This window comes from Lineus longissimus, chromosome 18 (assembly GCF_910592395.1).
Source record: "Lineus longissimus chromosome 18, tnLinLong1.2, whole genome shotgun sequence".
Taxonomy (NCBI): domain Eukaryota; kingdom Metazoa; phylum Nemertea; class Pilidiophora; order Heteronemertea; family Lineidae; genus Lineus; species Lineus longissimus.
The window spans coordinates 5,161,598-5,187,508 of NC_088325.1; the positions used below are offsets into that span (position 1 = coordinate 5,161,598).

General features: G+C 39.0%; 1 protein-coding gene across 4 annotated transcripts in view; it reads left to right on the forward strand.

The window, feature by feature from the left end:
• Positions 1–25,911, forward strand: part of LOC135502518 (uncharacterized) — a 476,607-nt gene that overhangs the window by 54,537 nt on the left and 396,159 nt on the right. For 2 of the 4 annotated variants that reach the window (XM_064795434.1, XM_064795432.1), the window contains 3 exons: positions 5,989–6,117; positions 10,299–10,427; positions 19,066–22,968. In XM_064795434.1, coding sequence (XP_064651504.1) covers positions 5,989–6,117; positions 10,299–10,427; positions 19,066–19,140 — 333 coding nt within the window. In that variant the 3' untranslated portion in view covers positions 19,141–22,968. Of the gene's footprint in view, positions 1–5,988; positions 6,118–10,298; positions 10,428–19,065; positions 22,969–25,911 lie in introns of those variants that run through there. The other 2 variants (XR_010449785.1, XM_064795433.1) reach the window with 2 other exon arrangements.

Genomic DNA, 25,911 nt, shown 5'->3' on the forward strand with positions numbered 1-25,911 from the left:
CGAAGTTGTTGTTACATTCAAGATTTTATTTTCATTCTCAACTAGCTCGAGATCGAATTGCGATTTTTCTTGAATTCCCGCCAAATCAGATAATAATGCTGCCAATCAGCATTAGAGGAAACTGTGTAGCTTTCGGCTCACGGTGTAGCCTTGGGTCATCACTCTTCTACGGCCAATTGACCGTGTTAAAACGATGTCCTGGCGTCGTAAGAAGTTGTAACGGTAAAGGAGCCCAAAAGTTAAGTGAGAGCGAAGATTTCTTATGGTTATTTCAAAATACAGAGGTAATATTCCAAACTTAATATAGAGCAACTTAAAGCAAATAGTGATCGAGTGCTCAACTGTTCAATATATGATTACCCCAGCAATAGGCCTGTATATTCCGAATTTACGCTAAACTAACCTGGTAGTTTCACAGTCAAGATGGTTCAACGCAGGGAATTACCTCGATAATTGACGATTGAAAAGCATTGAAGCTGAGGATGGTATTCAGCTCTCATGTGTCATATTACCATTTGGTCATCTCTACCATCCAGGGCCCGGCTGTAAATCTCCGCTATCTGGCTTGGCGGCCGCTAAACCACCGTTGTCTTAACCGGCTGCCAATGTTGCTCCGTTGGGCTTAGCGGCCGCTTCCTCAAGGGTTTTGTCAATGGGTGCTACCAAGTTTTAGCGGAACGCTGATTGGGTACCGCTAAGTTCAGCGGCCCCCCAAACTTAGCGGTTGCTAAATTAACCAGGCTTTGAACAACCGGGTCCAGGTTCCAATTGACTCATTGGTGGAGAGAACCAAGCTGGGCGTAGTGCTTTGTTCAAGAACACATAGATAAAACAGCTATGATCATTCGACATGTTCTAAAAGTTGAGCCCGCGACCTCCTGATTATGAGCCCAGTGCTCTAACCTCAATATTGTCGATGCCACCACTCTCAGGTATTGGTACAAGTGAAGGAGTAGAGTACACAAATAGATAGCAGAATCGTTTATCTGATCCCAAAACTGTCATCTGCATGAAGACAACTGTGACAGCAATAAGTTATTCCCACTTCTCCTGGCTAATGAAAAGGACATTTGCTGCATGTACTGTAACTCTATAGCCGGGCACGCTAGGTTATGCCATACACAGAGTCATTCTCGGTAAGAGGGTTAACTCAACTCACTCTAAAGGCAGACATACGTTTCTGAAGACAAATTTGAACAAGCTATCTCACTGTAAAATGAGCACATCTTTCTGATTTCTGACTTCCTGAAGAACTTTGTTGAAGAACTTGACATGGTAGCTAATACACATTCAGGTTCCCCTCTCTCTCTAAGATGCCTAGTTTTCTGTTTCTCTTTGGCCCATCCTCCTTATTTTTGCATGTATGATGTGCACGTCAATTTTTGACAACTCAGACCACATAGTATTGTCGTCGGAGATGAGAAGTTAATCCAACAATTATTTTCAAATAGTTTTACTAGTTTCATGACTAAAGGTTAGACGGTGCTACTGGTCTGTGAGAAAGGTATAATTTCTCTCGAAAAGCACCCTGGCTCCAAAATATGGTAACGGTCGACATCATTTGCATAATTGCCCGAGTTCAACACATTTAAAAACAGCAACAATGGGCTTACAATTTTCGAAGACCCTGATAACCTAATAGAGTTATCCTCTGAAGAGAACAGTTCTAAAATTCCAAAATGCCACGTCAAGGTATGACATAATCATGAAGTAATTTATGTAATATATCTTTTCAAAATCAAATAAGCATTTGTCTGATTACACGGTTGAAGTTGCAGAAGTTCTAGGTGATGTCATTTTCACTGCTGTTTTAGATTTTACCAGCGATAGGCCGACAAATTCGAAGTATTAAATCTGAAATTCGGAGGAAAACAATTATTTTTTGAAAAATGTAAATTTTGGTTGAGTCTGTCTGCAGTTTAGCAAAATGAATATCCCAATTACGCTGGCCCTGGGCTGTGCAGTCATCCGACGTGACAATTTTAATTACTGCTCTAGTTTTTTTGTTTCGTATGATTCAGTTTTGGGCATTTAGAGTGGAATAATCAGATGCCCATCAACCATTCCCGACCAGGACGATATGGTGTCATATCCTAACGGTCAATACGGTGTCGGGCATCTTTCAGCCGTTTGCGTGCGGACTGAGGGCAGCAATCCCTCAGATAAGGACCCCAATCCTCGTGAGACAGTGCCGAAGTCGACAATACAGGCTGCTTTATAAGGCCATATCCCTTCGAACGTCCTTTTGATCATTTCTCCCAAGCCATTGGGTTGCTTGTGGACTGGAATAGTTCCACAACCGTTCAGGCATAGCACTGTTCAACTGTACTGATAGATCTGAACAGTTTCAATAATACAATAGAAGGGAATGTTCTGTCACTGTTCCAACCAACATCACATCTCAATGGTTACCTAGCATAAAATGACTACATGACAGATAGATCACTATAGATGATCAATTATAAAATGACACACCTTTATCAATGGGGGATTATCTACCGAACACAAAATAAAAGCGTGCCAATTTCACTGATTACCTCATCTGCCATTTTCAATTATGCAACCTTGCCCGACACTTTCAGAATATTAGAACTGGACAACTATGTTTGGCTTTGTGTGGTTGATTGCAGGAGAAAGTGAGAAAACAAGCATTTTCCAAACCGACCAATCTTAACAATACTGCCGCCAATATAATGCTAATTAGACAAAATGACGTCATTGTAGTTGGAGAATTTGCCTGACAACGGCCCGTGGCCGGCTTACTGACTACATCACATGAGCTACTCACTCATTGAGAATCTGATTTCGCACTTCTGATTTATTGTATTACTAACAAATAGAAACATCTATCTGTTGGTAATACATTATTAGGGTCTAAATCCAAGCGTTCAAGATGTACGTGTACATTGGTGCTTAGGCTCCTGTTCTAGCGGTGTTTTTCAGTGATTAAGTAATTAAGTGTTTGTCATCTATGGTCAGTCTTTCCTCTGATCTTCACCGATAGGTGTTGTTTTCAGCCAGAGTTGTAGATTTTACTTCGAAACATTAGCTTTTAGGAACTCTGGTGATTTTCTTTGTCTTTCTGACACTAGTACAAAATGTTTTCTTTCCTTCTATATTTCGACATGTCTTTGTTTTCCTTTGAGAAACACTCCCTATGTCTGTCTATCGTGGCCTCGATGTCTTTCTTTGTTGTAACATGGTGATCGTCTTCAAAACCTTATATTGTCCCTTGAGACATGTACGAAAGAAATGTTCGTATTAAGTGATATTCAGAATTATTCCAAAACCCTTCAAATAGTCCTCAAAATATATGAAGGAAGCACAGCTTTTCTATTGCAACTTTTATATCTCCCAGATTGTATATGATTGAAAGAGAAAATGGACACTCTGGAGAATTGATGCTCCATGCTTGCCGAGTATCAGACAGGCTTCCAGCTTGTCATGTTGGCCTGTCCTAGGAAAGGAAAAAGTTATTCACTTTTAGAGCTGTCACACTTTGACGCATAGCTGAACTTATACCAACTCTTGTGAATTGGTGCACGCTGATATGAATTTGCAAAAGGTTTGGTGTAAGTTGTACAAATTAAAGCGTATTAAGCACAATGCAAATGTTAAATGAGATTTTATTCTTCATTCAAAATGACCAAAAACAGTAGGGTTAATTATTCATGAAAATATCTCAAAAATTGATAACGTTATGATTGGTCAAAGTAAAAGATTCGGTAAGGCTCATTAAAGATGGGACTGCTAGATTATGATATGATTTGATGTCATAGCATGTACTCAAATTTAATGAGATATTTAATTCTTGAAATACTGGCAACGTACTTCACATACAATTATTAAATTTATCACATGCGTAGAGTATACAATTATGACATGTATGAATGAGTCTCTCATATCCAAAACTGCATAAATCGATTACGTCATAACATGATTATGTTGCATAATAACAGGGATAATGAAGAAATGCTGTTATGTTGGCTAACATTATCAACATTTCAAAACAAACACTTCGGTTTTTATTTGAAACCTTATAACGAACCCATCCTAGAAAAAATATCTGATATACTCAACATATGGTTACATATTCTAAAATACCTTGGTACCGTAAAGTCAACTTTTAAATGGAAAATGCATAAGCCTCGTTCTGAGAGCGGAGTGTTTTGGACACGCAACCAAGATGCTCTACCAAAGTTCCCTCGGGTTGCACTAAAATGTGGAAACCATGCACACCTCACGTCAATGGAATTTCAGCTCACTTCAGAAGTGTGAGGCTCTCAAAACACTGCTTCAAACACAAATCAGTCAAGGAAGCATCAACCACCCTAAGTTTTTTAATGAGCACTACACATATTTGCCGAGAAAAACGCTCCAAATAGCCCATTTGCGCGGATTTTAGCATCACTTTGAGCGAGCCGATGCGGACTTCCTATGCGCGCTGTACAAAATGTACATGTCTCATTTTCTGCAACGTTGCCGTAACATAATGTAAACAACGGCGCTACCGGCGCTCCAGCCGGGCCGGCGATGGATGGAATTTGCCAAATTCCCACATATTCAAGTTATTTTCGTGGCCTATCTTTTTAAGTTTGAGGTATTTTAGAATAGAAATTGAACCCTCGGCTTCGGATCTTGGTTGAGTTACCAAGACACTCTCGGGTGGAGCTAAAATTTCGTCCAAACCCTCGCCTGTCGGCTCGGGTTTGGACTGTATTTTAGCTCCACCCGAGAGTGTCTTGGTAACTCAACCAAGGTCCTCCGCCTCGGGTTCAATTCCTTAAACAATGAATGGGATATTAGTAGAAGTTGATAAAAGAAATATTAACAATTTAATGATAATTGTAAGATACTCATTGAACATACATTGTATGTTTTATTGTGTTCTGATGAAAATTTCAAAAGATATTCAGATATGAAAAATTTCATTATATCAGAATACACGCTATGACATCACTAAACTAAATCTAAGCAGCATCTCTTTATCCGTAGACCAGTTTTTCCCAATGATGCCTGCTGGATCTCCAACTTTGAACGCCCATATATAACTCCCCCAATTTTCTATATTTTTTTCATGAAATAAAGAGCAATTTAGTCCTACTCCACTTCCATTAATCCTAATCAAGTGCACCACAATTGGTCATTGTGCTTGGAATTTGAAAGCACGTTTGCGCTGTCTCAATATGACGTACATCAGTAATAACTATATGCCGACGTATGTGAATTTTCACCAACAGGCTAATAACATTTCTCATACATGAATTACTACTGTACGTCATAATGTGACAGCGCCATTAAGTTAGGAAATTGTGTTTTCGATGACTTTCAACGAAGTGTTGTTGTGGTGTTCATCTGGAAATATGAGATTCACACTCATGTCCGAGTTAGTTGCAACGGTATTGGCGCCCAAGAGTTAAGTGGAAGCGAATATTTCTTATGGCTATTACAAATATACATGTACAGACTGATGTAATATGTCGAAACCGCACCCATGCAGTGTTGCCCCGCTGAATAGCCCTGCGACTGAATTCTGCTGTTTTCTTTGCTGCGTGTTCACAACTGTTTGCTGTACATTATGCAGAGTGTGGTTGACCTTTTTATTTTTTATAATTTCATTCAGAACGTAGATACGTCATCTACACTCACACGGCACTTGGAGGGTATTTTCTTTAGAGAGTGTTCCTCACCCAAGATGGGTTGCATTTTATTTGCGTGCCATTACGTTTATGTCAATTTAAGGTTATTGGTAAAGTGACTCAAACTTTAGACACCGGCCAAAATAAGAGTCCATCGCAAGCTTATTTCTCATCAGCACTTGGACCTTTATCCTATCTTGTCTAATCACCTCCATAAATCAGCATTTGAGACACGGTCATACAATTTGATCTTGATTTGATATTTTAACATATTAACATCTATTCACATACAAAACTCTGGATCGAGTTTGCGCGTGCCTAGACTCAGTAGTGTCTTTATATTTTTCAGTATTATTCATCAAGGGAAGCCCGGTTCCATGAACATTCGGCTCCTCCAAAATATGAGAAGAATGATGGGATCAAATACCATAAAGTTTCGACATCTGCGCATGATTTTCACAACGCTCATAATGAAGAGGTAAGTTGGGTGTCCTCTATTTTGACTCGAGTTGGACGAAAAACGTGCAAAATGTATGAAGCAAATATCGCATTACCTAGGAGAGTGATACGCCATGTAATTTAAATATCTTAATCACACGAGGAATAATCTCGTGTAATCCCGACTCTAACTGATGAAAGACACTTCCCCTTTAATGCCTTTTGCGTCATTTTCATTGTAGTCCTTTGTTACATCAGGTATCGTTTGACATGCTAGAGAGTTTTTCCCGTTAACAAGACGTATAATCTATGTTAAAATGCGTTTCCAAGGTGTTTGCATGAGGACAACCACTTCGTGTTGTATCTCATTGGAAACACCTGATTTCCCCTCTTTCTGCAGGATGTTAAATCTGGGGTTTTATTACTTTGAATAAATCATAAGTGTCGCATTGGCTCCTTTCTCTGTTCCCCAACCACTGTGGATATTTTGCCAATTTAACCGGAAAAATCACGGAAAAATTCTACATTTCTGGATATTCAACTCGTACAGTGACCAATCCCGTGAAAGAAAGTAGCTTGAGCTACCCATCAAAAACCAAATAATATAAAATCGAGGGGGGTCAACCATTGCGCTTTTGAAATATATCGAATTATATTTTGAATCATGCCCAAGTGAGCGAAAAACGCATCAACTATCACTGGACGGCATTTCAACACACGGCTGACGCACATCCCAAGTTCAGTTTACACATAAGTCGGCATCAGCAGTAAAATGCGTATTTTCTTGTTATCAACCAATTGAGCGCTCCAGCTTTCAGATATTCCCAATAACACGTCTCTAGCAAAACAATTGATACATCAACACTGACATGCACTGCATGATGAGCATGACATCATCGTCATGAACTCAAAAGTTAGAGTCCGGGAGCTGAGCGACTTTTATTTAACATACAGGCTACAAATGATTTGAATATGTTGTGGGATAAAGTACGCCTACCTGACCATAGAAACCAAATTCTTAAATTTTTCCAGTGGTGGGCGACGTAGACCGACTGTAGGAGATAGAGGGGTTAGCATTTGTGTTAATGTCTTCATCATTGGACCACGAATGGGAGCTCTTTACAGGAGCACAAGGATCGATGTACACTTAAATCTTGAACGGTTGAATTTAGACCCTATAAAGATAGAAACATGGTGCCTCGGAGTGAGATAAGCAGGTTTTTAAATGCCCCCTTGATATGTTATAGAAAATCACGCTTTGGTTTCTTAGGAAATCAAGGCAAAATACATAAACAAGTCATTTCCAACCATACTGCCACTTAAGAACAAATAAAACATGCTTATCTAATGTTTCTATCTGTGTGTAATATATATATAGGGTCTAAATCCAACCGCTCAAGATTTACGTGTACATTGGTGCTTGGGCTCCTTTACTAGCTGTGTTTGGCAGAGATTAAGTAATTGAGCGTTTGTACGAGACATGTACGAAAGAAATGTTCGTATTAAGTGATATTCAGAATTATTCCAAAACCCTTCAAATAGTCCTCAAAAATGTATGAAGGAAGGACAGCTTTTCTGTTGCAACTTATTCATCTCACAGATGGTATATGAATGAAAGAGAAAATGGCCACTCTGGAGAATTGATTGTCCATGCTTGCCGAGTATCAGGCAGGCTTCCAGCTTGTCGTGTTGGCCTGTCCTAGGAAAGGAAAAAGTTGTTCACTTTCGGGGCTGTCACAATGTGATGCATAGCTGAACTTATGCCAACTCATCTGAATTTTTATGAACACGATGATGCACGCTGATATATGTTTGTGATTGGCTTGGTATAAGTTGTACACATTAAAGGGTATTAAGCCTAATGCAAATATTCAATGGGATTTTATTCTTCATTTAAAACGACTAAAAACATTAGGGTTAATTAAATGCTTTTTATTTCATGAAAATATCTCAAAAATTGAAAACGTTATGAGCGGTCAAAGTTAAAGATTCGGCAATGCTCATTAAATTGGACTGCTAGGTAATGTTATGATATGATGTCATAACATGTACTCCAATTTAATGACATATTTAATTCTTGAAATACTGGCAACGTACTTCACATACAATTATTAAATTTATCACATGCGTAGAGTATACAATTATGACATGTGGGAATGAGTCTCTCATATCCAAAACTGCATAAATCGATTACATCACAACATGATTATGTTGCATAATAACAGGGATAATAAAGAAATGCTGTTATGTTGGCTAACATTATCAACATTTCAAAACAAACACTTCGGCTTTTCATTTGAAACCTTATAACGAACCCATCCTGGAAAAAATATCTGATATACTCAACATATGGTTACATAACAATAAATGGGATATTAGTAGAAGTTGATAAAAGAAATTTTAACAATTTAACAATTTAATGATAATTGTAAGATACTCATTTAACATACATTGTATGTTTTATTGTGTTCTGATGAAAACTTCAAAAGATATTCAGATATGAAAAATTACATTATATCGGAACACACGCTATGACATCACTAAACTAAATCTAAGCAGCATCTCTTTATCCGTAGACCAGTTTTTTTCCCAATGATGCCTGCTGGATCTCCAACTTTGAACGCCCATATATAACTACCCCAATTTTCTATATTTTTTTCATCAAACAAAGAGCAATTTAGTCCAGGACCTACTCCACTTCCATTAATCCTAATCAAGTGCACCACAATTGGTCATTGTGCTTGGAATTTGAAAGCACGTTTGCGCTGTCTCAATATGACGTACAGCAGTACTATATGCCGACGTATGTGCATTTTCACCAACAGGCTAATAACATTTCTCATACATGAATTACTACTGTACGTCATAATGTGACAGTGCCATTAAGTTGGGAAATTGTGTTTTTGATGACTTTCAACGAAGTGTTGTTGTAGTGTTCATCTGGAAATATGAGATTCACACTCATGTCCGAGTTAGTTGCAACGGTATTGGCGCCCAAGAGTTAAGTTGAAGCGAATATTTCTTATGGCTATTACAAATATACATGTACAGACTGATGTAATATAACTCCAAATTTTATAAAGCGCAACGTATAGCAAAGAGTGAGTGCTCAACTGTGATTTGATATAATAAGAATTTACAAAGCGAGTGTGTGTTTCGAGTGGAAATATCACACGAGTAGTTGTATTGGCCCAAGGAAACCCACTCGACCTGCATGCGATCTCGGGGGTTTCCGAATTCATACATTCGAGATTTCAGTCAGCAAATACACGTATTTGCGAAAGGTGGTAAGTGATAGTTGTAGTAATGTGTGTTCAGGTTGATGACGAAACCGCACCCATGCAGTGTTGCCCCGCTGAATAGCCCTGCGACTGAATTCTGCTGTTTTCTTTGCTGCGTGTTTACAACTGTACAGACTGATGTAATATAACATGTACAGACTGATGTAATATAACTCCAAATTTTATAAAGCGCAACGTATAGCAAAGAGTGAGTGCTCAACTGTGATTTGATATAATAAGAATTTACAAAGCGAGTGTGTGTTTCGAGTGGAAATATCACACGAGTAGTTGTATTGGCCCAAGGAAACCCACTCGACCTGCATGCGATCTCGGGGGTTTCCGAATTCATACATTCGAGATTTCAGTCAGCAAATACACGTATTTGCGAAAGGTGGTAAGTGATAGTTGTAGTAATGTGTGTTCAGGTTGATGACGAAACCGCACCCATGCAGTGTTGCCCCGCTGAATAGCCCTGCGACTGAATTCTGCTGTTTTCTTTGCTGCGTGTTTACAACTGTTCGCTGTACATTATGCAGAGTGTGGTTGACCTTTTTAGTTTTTTAAATTTCATTCAGAACGTAGATACGTCATCTGAACTCACACGGCACTTGGAGGGTATTTTCTTTAGAGAGTGTTCCTCACCAAAGATGGGTTGCATTTTATTTGCGTGCCATTAGGTTTATGTGCAATTTGAGGTTATTGGTCAAGTGACTCAAACTTTAGACAGCGGTCAAAATAAGAGTCCATCGCAAGCTTCTTTCTCATCAGCACTTGGACCTTTAACTCTCTTGTCTAATCACCTCCATGAATCAGCATTTGAGACACGGTCATACAATTTGATCTTGATTTGATATTTTACCATATTAACATCTATTCACATACAAAACTCTGGATCGAGTTTTCGCGTGCCTAGACTCAGTAGTGTCTTCATATTTTCCAGGATGATTCATCAAGGGAAGCCCGGTTCAATGAACATTCGGCTCCTCCAAAATATGAGAAGAATGATGGGATCAAATACCATAATGTTTCGACGTCTGCGCATGATTTTCACAACGCTCATAATGAAGAGGTAAGTTGGGTGTCCTCTATTTTGACTCGAGTTGAACGAAAAACGTGCAAAAGGTATGAAGCAAATATCGCATTACCTAGGAGAGTGAAACGCCCATGTAGTTTAAATATCTTAATCACACGATGAATAATCTCGTGTAATCCCGACTGTAACTGATGAAAGACACTTCCCCTTTCATGGCTTTTGCGTCATTTTCATTGTAGTCCTTTGTTACATCAGGTATCGTTTGACATGTTAGAGAGTTTTTCCCGAATGTGTGCGATATGGACGCGTCCCGTTAACAGGAGGTATAATCTATGTTAAAATGCGTTTCCAAGGTGTTTGCATGAGGACAACCACTTCGTGTTGTATCTCATTGGAAACACCTGATTTCTCCTCTTTCTGCAGGATGTTAAATCTGGTGTTTTGTTACTTTTAATAAATCATAAGTGTCGCATTGGCTCCTTTCTCTATTCCCCAACCACTGTGGATATTTTGCCAATTTAACCGGAAAAATCACGGAAAAATTCTACATTTCTGGATATTCAACTCGTACAGTGACCAATCCCGTGAAAGACAGTTGCTTGAGCTACCCATCAAAAACCAAAAAAAATAAAATCGAGGGGGGTCAACCATTGCGCTTTTGAAATATATCGAATAATATTGAATCATGCCGAAGTGAGCGAAAAACGCATCAACTATCACTGGGCGGCATTTCAACACACGGCTGACGCACATCCCAAGTTCAGTTTACACATAAGTCGGCATCAGCAGTAAAATGCGTATTTTCTTGTTATCAACCAATTGAGCGCTCCAGCTTTCAGATATTCCCAATAACATGTCTCTTGCAAAACAATTGATACATCAACACTGACATGCACTGCATGATGAGCATGAAATCATGGTCATGAACTCAAACGTTAGAGTCCGGGAGCTGAGCGACTTTTATTTAACATACAGGCTACAAATGATTTGAATATGTTGTGGGATAAAGTACGCCTACCTGACCATAGAAACCAAATTCTTAAATTTTTCCAGTGGTGGGCGACGTAGACCGACTGTAGGAGATAGAGGGGTTAGCATTTGTGTTAATGTCTTCATCATTGGACCACGAATGGGAGCTCTTTACAGGAGCACAAGGATCGATGTACACTTAAATCTTGAACGGTTGAATTTAGACCCTATAAAGATAGAAACATGGTGCCTCGGAGTGAGATAAGCAGGTTTTTAAATGCCCCCTTGATATGTTATAGAAAATCACGCTTTGGTTTCTTAGGAAATCAAGGCAAAATACATAAACAAGTCATTTCCAACCATACTGCCACTTAAAAACAAATAAAACATGCTTATCTAATGTTACTATCTGTGTGTAATACATATATACGGTCTAAATCCAACCGCTCAAGATTTACGTGTACATTGGTGCTTGGGCTCCTGTACTAGCTGTGTTTGTCAGAGATTAAGTAATTGAGCGTTTGTACGAGACATGTACGAAAGAAATGTTCGTATTAAGTGATATTCAGAATTATTCCAAAACCCTTTAAATAGTCCTCAAAAATGTATGAAGGAAGGACAGCTTTTCTGTTGCAACTGATTCATCTCACAGATGGTATATGAATGAAAGAGAAAATGGCCACTCTGGAGAATTGATTGTCCATGCTTGCCGAGTATCAGGCAGACATCCAGCTTGTCGTGTTGGCCTGTCCTAGGAAAGTAAAAAGTTATTCACTTTTTGGGCTGTCACGCTGTGACGCATAGCTGAACCTATGCCAACTTATGTGAATTTTCATCAATACGCTGGTGCACGCTGATATGAGTTTGCGGTAGGTATGGTGTAAGTTGTACACATTAAAGGGCATTTAGCACAGTGCAAATGTTAAATGGGATTTTATTCTGCATAAAAAACGACCAAAAACAATTGGGTTAATATAATGCATTTTTTTCATGAACATATCTTAGAAATTGAAAAGTTATGAGAGGTCAAGGTTAAAGATTCAGCAAGGCTCATAAAAAAATTAGACTTCTAGATAATAGTCATAACAATTGTTCCAATGTAATTCTTGAAATACTAGTTATGTACTTCACATACCATTATGACATTTACCACATGTGTAGAATATACAATTATGAATGAGTCGCTCATATCCAAAACTGCATGAATTGATTACATCATGGCAGGATTATGTTGCATAACAGGGATAATAAAGAAATTTAGTTATGTTGGCAAACATTATCAACATTTCAAAACACTTCGGGTTTTATCTGAAAGCAGATGACGAACCCCATCATGGGAGAAATTATCTGATACTCAACATATGGCCATTATGTAACGTGGTAAGCATCTGGTTACATAACATTTAACTTGGATATTAATAGAATGTGATCAAAGAAAATTTAACAATTTAATAATAATTGTGAGATACTCATCGAGCGTTTTATTGTGTCCTGATGAGAACTTTAAAAGATAATTAAATGTGAAAACAATTCATTCAATCGGAATACACGCTATGACATCACCTAACTAAATTTGAGCAGCATCTCATTATCTGTAGATGGTGCCTGCTGGTTCTTCAACTTCGAACGTCCATATAAAACTCACTAAATGTTTTTCATGAAGAATAAAGAGCGAACTAGTCGTACTCCACTTCAATTTTAATCTTGATAGTGCACCACAAGATGTCATTGTGCTGGGTATTTGAAAGCACGCTGGCGCTGTCACAATATGATGACGTATAGCACTACTTAATGCCAGCGTATGTGAATTTTCACCAGCTGCCTTATAAAAGTTCACATACATGAATTACTACTGTTCGTCATAATGTGACAGCGCAATTAAGTTGGAACATTGTGTTTTTGATGACTTTCAACGAAATGTGGTTGTGTTCATCTGGAAATATGAGAATCACACTCATGTCCGTTTTAGTTGTAACGGTATTGGCGTCCAAGAGTTAATTGGGAGCGAAGATTTCTTATAGCTATTACAAATATACATATACAGACTGATGTAATATAACTCCAAATTTGATTAAGCGCAACGTATAGCAAATAGTGAATGCTCAACTGTAATTTGATATAATAAGAATTCAGAGTGTTTGTTTTGAGTGGAAATATCACACGGGTAGTTGTCTTGTTCCACGGAAACCCACTCGACCTGCATGCGGTCTCGTGGGTTTCCATATTTATGGGCACCGGACTCACAGTCTGGGGACCATATTGATATCACTCATGTTCTGGTTTCTTTCTTTCTGTTCAAATTCCACAAACATTATTGCGAGTGTTCTCCAAAACAGCTAATAAACCAAAAATCAAATAAAACCAAATAAACCAAATAAATCAAATAAATCAAAAAATCGGATCATTTCGATGACTTTGAAGCGTTTTTATGCTCCGATTTTCTGATTTTTTGGAAAATCTCCTAAGCGATTCAGTCAATCACTACAACTAGGCCACGCCCGTTTTGGTGACGTCACGTAACACGAGTTCGATTCGATGACATCACTTAAGCCCGAGTTAAATCCGAGTGTTAGCATTTTCATACAAAACAGTTGTTTCGGCTTATAACTCGGCTTACTCGGTTCACGCATGCACATATGAAGCCACGGGCAGACCATTGATAGATTGGTTCCCGAGAGACAAGACCATAATTGATTTTTTAAGCCTTTTAGCAGTTAAATTGTCAATGTTTGACCGCGACGCATCAAATACTGCGTGGGGTTGTGAATCTGAAATTTTGATATGATATTCTTGACAGTCGAGCAAGTAAATGGTGAAAAATAAACTGGTAGTTGAGCACGGAAATTTTTTGATAATCGACAAATTAGACAGACATTGATTGATATTTCCACTCTTTTCAGCCAACTGGCAGAAAAATCTCAAAACACGCCCCCTATTACCAAATTTGCAAAATTCGAAATTAACTTTTTCATCAAATAATTTCTTTATATCTGTTGACTTGGCACAAGAAAATTTTTTTCAATACCTCTCCAAATATGTACTTGAGAGTTAAAAACATGCACTCGTCTAATTGATAGGCCTCGACCCTCCAACCTATGAATATTCATTAGTGGTCTTGTCTCCCGATGAGGTTATCGCATCTACATTTCGTGCTGGTTTTCCTTCTCTATAAGGCACCGTCCATTTAGTTCATACGCACCTATCCCCTCATTTTCCCACCCTCCCCCTGTACACACCTTCTCCGCTCTCGTCATAACCCCCTCCCCGTCTACGCATATGGATACCATCATCAGGCACCACTGCTTCCTCCCCAATCCTGGGGCCCATCAAATTTGTTGGTAAGCAAATTTCTCAGTTTAGTTAAACATTTGAGATTTCAGTCTGCAAATACACGTATTTGCGAAAGGTAGTAGGTGACAGTTGTAGTAATGTGTGTTCAGGTTGATGACGAAACTGGACCCATGCGGGGTTGCCCCGCTGAATAGCCCTCTGACTGAATTCTGCTGTTTTCTTTGCTGCGTGTTTACATCTGTTCGCTCGACGATATGCACAGTGTGGTTGACCTGTTTATTTCCTGGATCTGCTGGCATTGTGTTTACTTAACTTACACCCATTCCGTCATTGACTGCTACTCTCCAAGCGTTTCTATAATATTCAAATACTACTCGATCTAGTGGCCTACCACGTTCGTAGACAATTTCCCTGGTCCAAGGTCATTGACCCGTAGTGTAAACTACATGGTAAACAAGAGGTTGTACATCTTCCATGGAGCACTTAAATTTTACTAGACGCCAAAGAACCTTAAAACAGCTCGAATAAAATTTGTATAGACACGGATGGAATTAAACTATGACTTAGAAAAAGCGACCAGATAATTACCTGGTATTTTGACTGGTTAGAATCCATATTCACACTTTGATAATCCAAATAGCAGACTTATTAAATATTGATGAAACGTTGCAGAACTAACTTGAACAATTAGATTCCAAGGGATGAAAGTGAGGCTGGACAGGGTTAAAAAGGAAAAGATGCAGAAATGGGACCCAAATGACATTAACTCTTAAATATGGATGGTCAACTCCTAAAATTTACATCCAAGGCAAAACACACTGTTAAATTACAGAAACGCTCAAAGGAAATGTTTTATAATGATGCCAAAGGTGAAAAAGGGTCAACATCTCTACACCAAGGTCTCGGGTTCTTTCAAGACAATGTTGTCGGTGTTTTTGTTTTGATCTTCCTCAAACACCCGAAATGTGGACGCTTCATCGTCTTGAATATGCGTCGATGTGCTTGACTCGATCACTGAGCCGCCCGTTTTATGGCAATCTGAAGTTCTTCGATTTCCTAATTCACAATCGATTCATTAACTAAATTTCTGATAACTTCAAAACTGTCATTGAATAAGGCTGTCCTTAAACCGAATGCATGTCGCAGTTATTTAATGCGTTTATTAGGGAGTCAGTGAAACATCTCCTTCATCATGATCTTGATTTGATTATTACCCGAGCTCTGAGACAAGACCACAATTGATTTTTTAAGCCTTTTAGCAGTTAAATTGTCAATGTTTGACCGCTACGCATCAAAGAATGCGTCAAGTAGTGAAACTGAAATTCGGATATGATATACGGGTTAGTCTTGCGAGTAACTGGTGCGATGGAAATTGGTGATTGACCACGGAAATATTTTTATAATCGACAAATTAGACAGACTTTGATATTTCCACTGTTTTCAGCCAGCTGGCAGAAAAAAACTCAAAACACGCCCCCTATTACCCAATTAGCAAAATTCGAAATTAATTTTTTCATCAAATAATTTCTTTATATCTGTAGACTTGCCACAGCAAATATTTTTTCAATACCTCTTCAAATATGTACTTGAGAGTAAAAAACATGCACTCGTCTAATTGATAGGCCTCGACCCTCCAACCTATGAATATTCATTAGTGGTCTTGTCTCCTCTAGGCCTGTACATCCCGGGTTTAAGCTGAAGTCCCTTGGAGTATCACACTCATGTCCGAGTTAGTTGTACCGGTATTGGCGGCCAAGAGTTAATTGGAAGCGAATTTTTCTTATGGCTATAACGTATATATATATAGTGGTAATATTCAACAGCGCAACTTAAGGCAAATAGTGAGTGCTCAACTGTGATTTGATATATATTTAGCCTAGCTGTAGGCCTATATATTCCGGATTTAGGAGCTGAGCTACCTAGGATTATAACAGTCATGTCCAAGCTGAATGTGTTCAGCCACCCTCAATACCAGGGTCAGTTGTATGCACGCTTCTGCCCTCGAGTAAACCGAAGATTATTCGTGGGATGAGGCGAAATATGCCCAATCATCGACTCGATCACTTTTGATTCAGAAAACCATCATCCAATCTAACGCACACTATCTTATTGGTCAAAATTACTAATACTGAGACGAACACTGCGAAGTTTTTATTACAAGAACTTATATTCTGTCAGAAGTGTTTATCATCCCACTCCGATCAAAACAAAGTGTCGGTAAATAACAAAAAGCCGCAGTTTTAGTGGAATGAACAAAACAATTCTTAGTAACTATACATTGGAACGATCTTTGCATCAATTTGAAACGATTTCTGAGACACAAGTTTGTGCATATTTCCCAGGGCAGCAGGGGATGCTGTGACGTAGGAGAGTAGCCGGCAATTCGGCCGGTAGCTATTATGGCTATACGCAGGGCAGCGGTTCGATATAGGTGTCGAGTAAAAAACCTTGCAGCTGGGGATGGTATTCAGCTCTCATGTCTCACGTTACCATTTTGGCATATTTGCCGTCACGGTCCCATTGATTTATGGGTGGAGAGAACAAAATAGGGCTAATTAGCTCTATAAGTGTTCTCCTCAAGAGCGGAAATAAATAACAGCTATAATCTTTCCAAGAGTTGAACCTGTGACCTTCTGAGTACGAGTCCGGTGCTGTAACCATAATACTGTCTTTGCCACTACTCTCAACTACATCAGTGGTACAAGTGAAAGAGTATTCAAAACAATATAGCAAAATGGTTTATCTAATCCCAAAACTGTCATCTGCATGAACACAACTGTGACAGCGAACAGTTAAGCACGCTAGGTTATACCATATATAATGTCATTCTCGGTATAAGATGATTAATTCATCTCCCTCTAAAGGCAGAAGTACGTTTCTGAAGACAAATTAAAACAAGCTATCTCACTGTAAAAATTAGCAAATCTTTTTGATTTCTGATTTCCAGGGCAGAAGAACTTCACATGACAGCTAATCCACATTCAGGTGCCCCACTGTCTCAACGAGACAAAGACGACCGGCTTCTCTTTCTCTTTGTTCGACCCCCTTATTTTCGAAAGTCTGATGTGTTCGCGATTATTTGACAACTCAAACCAAGTATTGTTTTTAGGGCTGAGAATAGTAAAAATCATTTTTTGAAATGATCAGTTTCACTGGTTTAAAGACAAAAGGATAGGCGGCGCTACTGGTCTTTGCAAAATGTATCATAGGTCTCAAATACGTTCTGGCTTCGTAATTCGGTATTGGGCGACCTCATTTGCATAATTGCCCGAGTTCAACACTTTTAAAAACAACAACAGTGGGCTTAAAAACTCATTATAAAAAGTTTCCAGCACCGTCTTCAATATCGTTTGTAGGATATACTTACTCTGTAGAAGAGAGCTACTGACTCGCTGCTAATATTGGCAGATGTAAAACACACAATTTACAGGGAAAACGAAACATATTTATTATCAGTCTGAAAAATAGTGTGTTTGTCAGAGATTACGTAATCTAGCGTTTATCGTTTATAGTCAGTCTTTCCTTCGACCTTCACCGATTCTCGTTGTCTTAAACCTGAGGGCAGGCTGCTCGGTAGCTTTGGAGGCCTGCCTTTAGGGCTACCCAAGATCAAGACAATAAGAGTTGACGACGTCACGATCTCATAACATCGTCGTGACTTCGCGACGTGGCTGAATTCCATCGCAATAATGTAGAAAAAGGACGACAATGTAATGACGTAAAAGTCGACGGTCTTTCAACAGTCAGAGTCGGATTGCACGAGAAATGATCTCGAGCATTGATCTCGTGCAATAAAATATTTTCATTGAACGTTTGTATTGCACGCTCAGGTCATGCGATAAATGTTTCATGCATCTTTCCCACATTTCTCTCAAAAGAAAGTCTTCAAAGTTATGAAGAGCAGTGGGGTTTGCGTTGTCTTATAAAAGCCGGTCCCTGGAGCACTTTCCTTAATTTTGGTTGAATTTGAATGGATTCTTGGGGCAGTTTTGGGAGGTTTACATGGTCTTGTCTGCCGGATCACTTCACTTAGGGTATATGATAAAAGATCATCCGCTATCTTGAAAACGTATTTTCCAGGGTAATAACAATAGTATTGCATTTTGAGAGAATTTGGGAAAATCCCAGTTGGAAATGAAAAAAAGAGGAAATAATTATGTGGAATGTTACTGGCGACCAGTTAACATGGTTGGTTCAAAATAGACATTCAGTAACTCTGTTGTGACCTATGCAATTGGTGGGTACCCCTCAAGCACAAATTTGGTCACTCAAGTTAACCTTTAAAAGTTGTTTGTAATTTAGGGTTGATCTGTAGATATTCAGTTCCCCACACAGACTAGCAGAGACCATCGGGGACCACAGTTAGTTAAATCTTCTCATCTCTTTTCTTACTGACCTCTCTTGTCTCTTTCAGCGTTTGCTGAGTGCTCCGACGTCACTAGAAAATGGTGATGGCTTTGGGAGAACCATCGTGCCCAGATTCTTTTAACCCAACGGACATGAAGGCGACCTGACGTAACCGCGCCTGTACAAAATAACAAGACGCTTAAAAGTATGTTTCAACCACTCTCAGCACCAATAACTACTCGCTAACCTTGTCTGTCAGTTGCCATCCGTCCATGATCCACCGAATTGGCAGTGTACACATATCACCAATCTGGGATCATTGTCAATTACGTATTACTGTCGATATCAAGAGAATTTGTCATCTCCTTCGTTGATACTAATCATAGCGTTTTTTTCTGCACTTAGTTCGATCACTGTGATTTGGGATGTTAGCAACTTGTCTCACAGAGCTTTGTTTAGGAACTAAAAGGCGAGAGTCTCGCCTGAAGATTTTTGTGAATCCATACACTATCAATAATATCATTGGCACAATATTTGCCATGTTTTGCCTTTTGTATGAGTTGCACGCTCAAACTCGACTTTTCTCTGATGTATCAATCATGGTCAAAATCGATCAACGTCTATCTTTTTTTCATCTGAAAATTAGAGCTTGCTTGACATGTTTGATCAATGCAGTGTGGGGTATTTATTTTACCAAGTTGAAGTAAATGGTGATTTGTATTTATCCATTGTATCACATAAACCTATAATGTATTCATACTTTTATAGAGGCACTGAATTGTGCTGCTTTCAATGTTCATTTTATTTCATTATGTGGACCGGCTGGGAGTTATGTAACAACTAAAGGCCCACAGCGCGGTAAGGTCCAGGCAAGTGGGCGTGAACCTATATGTGTATGTTCATTTGTATTTATCTGTGTTTTGTAGTTTCATATTCATGCCTGATAAACCATAGATTGTACGATCAGCAATTGTCATACTGTAATAACGATAATGTACATTTTGCATAGGCATGTAGGTATCCCAGTGCGCTAAAGATTGATGGGGGTCAGATGGGATGACATATTCCTTGGAGATAAAGGGTGTGTCGCTCAGTAGCTGAATTTTAGAAAGATGGTAGGCCTTGTTTGACCCTACATGTATATACATATGCGAAGGTAGTTGGGTAGGAGTTTGTGTTTTTCATTAGCCGCCTGCCTCCCCATAGTTTGGTGAGTTTTGGAATATATTAGTACCATATGTCAATGTGTCTCGCTTTTCGGGGATATAAGTCTACTTTTGACCACTCTGTAGTAATGTGGCAATTGCATCGTCACATGATATCCAAGTTTCATTTAATTTTAGAAGGTTATTGGTTAACTGTGACATACAGTATGGGAATTTAAAGGCAATGACGGCTTCAGATCATGATTTCTGTGATATTGGTAAACTTGATAAGTATTTGGACATTCAATTATTCAAGAGTCGACCCATGGACCGATCTAACTCTGGCAAATGTAAGGTTGATCATGGTCACCACCTTTAATAGAGCCGAAATAAATATACAATACACCGATAATAAAACAGGACACAATGCTATTTTAGCCTGAAAAGAAAGAGCACTTTGATTCGCTCAGGTCCACTTAATTAGGCTCATTTAAGTTTTAAAGAGACCAAAATGAACAAATAAAGGAAACGTTCCATGCTGCACCATGCAAAACTTAAATGAACCAAACCGAATGGGACTATGTGAATAATATTATATTTTATTCCATAAACATACTTGACCGAATTCTGCAATGAGTATTATATATTGTACATTTGATCTATCAGTTCAGGTTTAAAACGTTTATTTGGCTCGTTTAGTTTGGCTTGTTTCATTCGGCTCGTTTCAACATTTACATACTACCAACATTAGCCTAACACTGACTGTTCATATACACAGTATGTTTAGGGTTAAGAAGTTGGGTCATTGTTTTATGCAAACTCGCCTTAGGTGCACGGTTATCAGATTGTAAGACAACGAAGTTATTAAAGCGAGCTAAAGGTAGATGGGAGTCATGGATTGGGTGGATCTATGTTGGAGATTAGGTGGTATAGTCCGGGGTATAGTTGAATTTTAGGGATATTATTTTGGTCCTTTTCGGCCTTATGCTTAGATATTTGAGCATGACTTGGTTTTAGTACCTAGTTGAATGACATTTGGAACGTCAGTATCATTTTTAGCTCAGCTGACAAAGTCAGCGGAGCTGGTCAAATAGCTATTCGTGTGGTGTCCGTTCTTCCATATATCCATCCATCTGTAGACAAATTGGGCATTTTGTAACCGTAAGACCTAGGCATTTCAAGTCTGGCTTACACAATAAACATCGTATGCTGCAGACAACTAACTTCAGAAACTTTTTCGCGTTTTCGACTTAAATTCTCCTCACCAGAGGGCCATAGGCGTAAATTATAAAGACATTTTTTGTCACTTTACTCTAATAGATAGAGGCTTGAAATAAAGTTTAGGAATTATGTATACATGTAGGTTTTAATATGAAATTGGATTAGTTTTGATTGATTCTACCAGTTGACGTTACTGAGCAAAATCTCTGTGGACCTAGTTAACTTGATTTGAATTTCCCGCTCTGTTTTAACTCCGAAGGTTGTGGGTTTGATCCCACCTCAGGGTAACCTTTTTTCCATTTTTCCTTTTTTCCTTTTTCATATTTTTTTCTACTTTTTTTTAATTTGGCAGACGGCCATCTTGGAAATCATATTTTGCCAGTTTAAAGCCTTTTGATGTAGCTAGAGTGACTAAATGGTGGGCGTATCTGAAAGTCTCCATTATACCTATCATTTTCGATTTGACCGACTCTTCATGGTTATAGGGCTCAAGCTCTTAAATTTCACTAATAAGTAGTGCGTTTTGGCATTATTTGTCAAAGAGTCTGTTTACTTTGGTATATATGCGTGATATAGGCAATCAATATTTTAGCAAAATTGAGGCTGAAAAAGACCTACCAGGTGCTTTCCATGTTTTGTACATTGTACCCATGTATTTCAGCTGAGCACCAGTGCCTTGGGCCTCTTGTTGGTCAGATATGAAGACTTTGATTTAGATTTACATAAACTCTATCTCTAGCCCCTTTGTTGTAAGGCGGCAATTGCATCGTCTCATACTTGACCAACCTTATTGCCAGGATATTCCTATTGGAATATTTGCAGAATTGGCTGGAGCAATGAGGTTTGCCAAGTCTCTCATGGGAGGTAGCCAAATCCTAAAATTGAAGGCTCCTAGAGACAATGCTTGGGCGACTAAGCATGAGATGACTATTGTAGCATAATCCTCCCCTTGACAGAATGTAAGCACAGCTCAGCATGAGAGGTAGTCCAATCCTGTTAGAAATAAGTCTTGGTTCCACTACAGGGTTTAGATCCGTTTCTATCGCATCCGCATCAGGTCCGAACTTAGCTTAGTCCGGACTAACGAATGTTACGTTATGGGGAGGCTATCTAATGAGGCGCTTGTGATTGCAGGCCTCGGGTGTGAGCCTGTTGAAGCCGAGTCTAGGTAAAAAGGCTACAGGTAAAAAAAAAGGTTACCTGTCTTATTAGTTGACCGTCTCTTAAGTTGTGTGTTTGGTTGTGACTCTGTATGATCAGTTGACCGGCTGTAAGGCCGTCGCTTGAGTTGACTGGTTGGTTTGGACTCGGCAGGTAAAAAAACCCTTTTTACCTGTAGCCTTTTTTTCTTGGGCTTCTTTACCATATAATAGTCATTTTTACTGGCCCATCCAATGGTTTGGGCTTTGTTCACGAGTGCGCTTTGCGAAGGGTTGATAATGCAGCAATTATGATTGGGTCATCTTAAGAAAGGTATTAAAATTGTGTGGTGTTTTGGTCGGAGTTATGATGCTGTAGTTATGCGGGGTGTAAATAATTATTGTAAACAGCTTTCTTGTACATCATTGTTTTTGCTCAGTTTATAATAATAAAACTTACAAATATATGAAATTTTATTTGTCTGTTTCTGAGACTATTAGTTGGACAGGATTGGTTTCAAATCAGCGATGATTTGGGTGGTGACATTATTGCCTTTTTTTATATATATATATCTTTATTCAGACAAATAGAAAAATATAAATACATTTTTGGAAAAGGGGACATAAAAAAGCAAAACAATGCTTAAATCCTATGCCCCCTACAACTACAATTTTACAGTTTTGAATGTCGGCACAAAGAACATAGCGTAAAGAGGAAACATTTCTGTGGAACCTTAAGAACACCTTAAGAAAAATCAAATTCGTGAAAAGCGTTTAGTTTTTACAATAAACTTCTGTACTTTTTTGAATATAAAATTATTGTCAGACAGAGACAGTGTCTCTCTACCAAAGAGGAAATATTGAAGTGTAAATAAGAAGGGGGTTGGAATCGAAGATGGAGTTTATGAAACAATTCATATCGCTGTTGAATAAAGCGAGTACAGTCGAAGAAATAATGTAAAGAATCTTCAATCCCATTTAGCAGACAAAATTGACAACTTTGATTTTCAATCACATGATTAACATATAAATGATGGTTTAAACCACTGCTCAGCAGCCGTTCCGTAAACGACTATGGAAAATACTACCCTCTCTCGTACTGCTACAATAAAACCATAAGGGTGGCTTAGTGGTAAACAAAATGTCTTTAAGTAATTTCTTAAAAACACCTACAGATTGAGCATTTCTTACATACAAAGGTAGTTAATTCCATTCTCTTGTAGTTGCAGGGAAAAATGAGTGATAATATGATTCAGTGTGACACAAGTAGGGTACAAAATCATTATTGCCTTTGATGAACTAGCTGGTGTTGTTGATATTTGGAGCCGCGCCCCATTTATGGTTGTGACATTGTCTTTGTCTGTTTTATTGGTAACGCCTTACCGCTCAAACTTACTAGCTCTCCGTTACACACGTTTTAGGTTAGAAATTACTTGAGTTCAAAATTTGTAAGGAATTGAAGGATACATGGAGATTGCATATTATGCACAGTCTCTTGTTTGCACAGTTGACTTGCTGGTTATCAATTGGAATTGACCGGCTCCAAGGCGGTCTCTTGAGTTGACTAGATGGTTGCGAATCTCTCTGATGGGGTGGCCGACTAAAATGTTGTCTCTTGATTTGACTGGCTGGGTGTGAATCTTACTGATGAGTTGACTGGCTGTAACGCTGTGTCTTGAGTTGACTGGATGGTTGTGAAACTGTTAGATGAGTTGACTGGCTGGAAAGTTGTCTCTTGAGTTGACTAGATGGTTGTGACTCTAACTGATGAGTTGACTGGCTGTAAGGCTGTCTCTGAGTTGGCTGGATGGTTGTGAAACTGTTAGATGAGTTGACTGGCTGGAAATTTGTCTCTTGAGTTGGCTTGATGGTTGTGACTCTAACTGATGAGTTGACTGACTGTAAGGCTGTCTCTGAGTTGACTGGATGGTTGTGAAACTGTTAGATGAGTTGACTGGCTGGAAAGTTGTCTCTTGAGTTGACTAGATGGTTGTGACTCTAACTGATGAGTTGACTGACTGTAAGGCTGTCTCTGAGTTGGCTGGATGGTTGTGAAACTGTTCGATGAGTTGACTGGCTTGAAAGTTGTCTCTTGAGTTGACTAGATGGTTGTGACTCTAACTGATGAGTTGACTGGCTGAAAAGCGGTCTCTTGAGTTGGCTGGGTGGTTGTGAAACTGTTGGATGAGTTGACTGGCTGAAAAGCGGTCTCTTGAGTTGACTAGATGGTTGTGACTCTAACTGATGAGTTGACTGGCTGAAAAGCGGTCTCTTGAGTTGGCTGGGTGGTTGTGAAACTGTTGGATGAGTTGACTGGCTGAAAAGCGGTCTCTTGAGTTGACTAGATGGTTGTGACTCTATCTGGTGGGTTGGCCGGCTAAAATATTGTCTCTTGAGTTGACAGGCTCGGTGTGAATCTAACTGATGAGTTGACTGGCTGTAAGGCGGTCTCTTGAGTTGGTTGGATGGTTGTGAAACTGCTAGATGAGTTGACTGGCTGAAAGGCTGTCTCTTAAGCTGACTGGATGCTAGTGACTATCTCTGATGAGTTGGCTGGTAAGGCTAATCTCTTAAGTCAACTGGCTGGTTGTAGCGGGTTGCTTAGCGATATTCAATTGTTAGGACTGTTTTATTAAGGCACGAAGCTTGGCCGTACTAACCATCTAATTCAAAATCATTAATCTTCGTTGTTCGAATCTGTAACCTACAGCTGGGCCGATCACTCTTCGTTCTCGTCGTCGGACGCCCTTCTTCTTCTCCTCTCTCCTTTTGGCCCGGAGCTGTATCAGATCTCCTCAACAGATCTAATCCATTAAGGGGCAGTTTAAGTTTTTAGTACATCTATCCACGAAAACATAAAGTGCCCGACAAACGGTAATACAACAGGTGCTTCACACACAAATTAACTCCACGACCGAGCGTGAAGTAAAAACAAAATGTTGAGGAATGTTCTGCTTGATAGGTGTATGAATATACCAAAGTCCAGACCAATAGTGGCATTCCAATTACTCCGATTTACGACAGTGGTGTGTGAAATTTAGACTGGACTGATGTACTATCTACAAATAAGCAACTGTAGTGTGGGTGGAAAAAATCTGGGCGTCGCTGTCCCACTCTCCGGAACCGTCACAACATCAACGACATCTCCATAACGACATCTCAAGGGGCTGGAAGAATTTCGCTTTCGGACTTCTTGAACATCGGAACCATAAACCATCATCACTGACTGATGCCTACAATCTATAGGTTGACTGGTCTTCAAGGCATCAAAAGTTCCACTCCCAACACAAACAGTAACCTGACAGTCGTCAGAGAAAGTCAGTGGTAGCTAATGCATATCAAAGCAGTGCATCAACAATAAAAAAAGAACAGGTGTTTTTGTTTTTTTTGTTTCAGATAATATATATG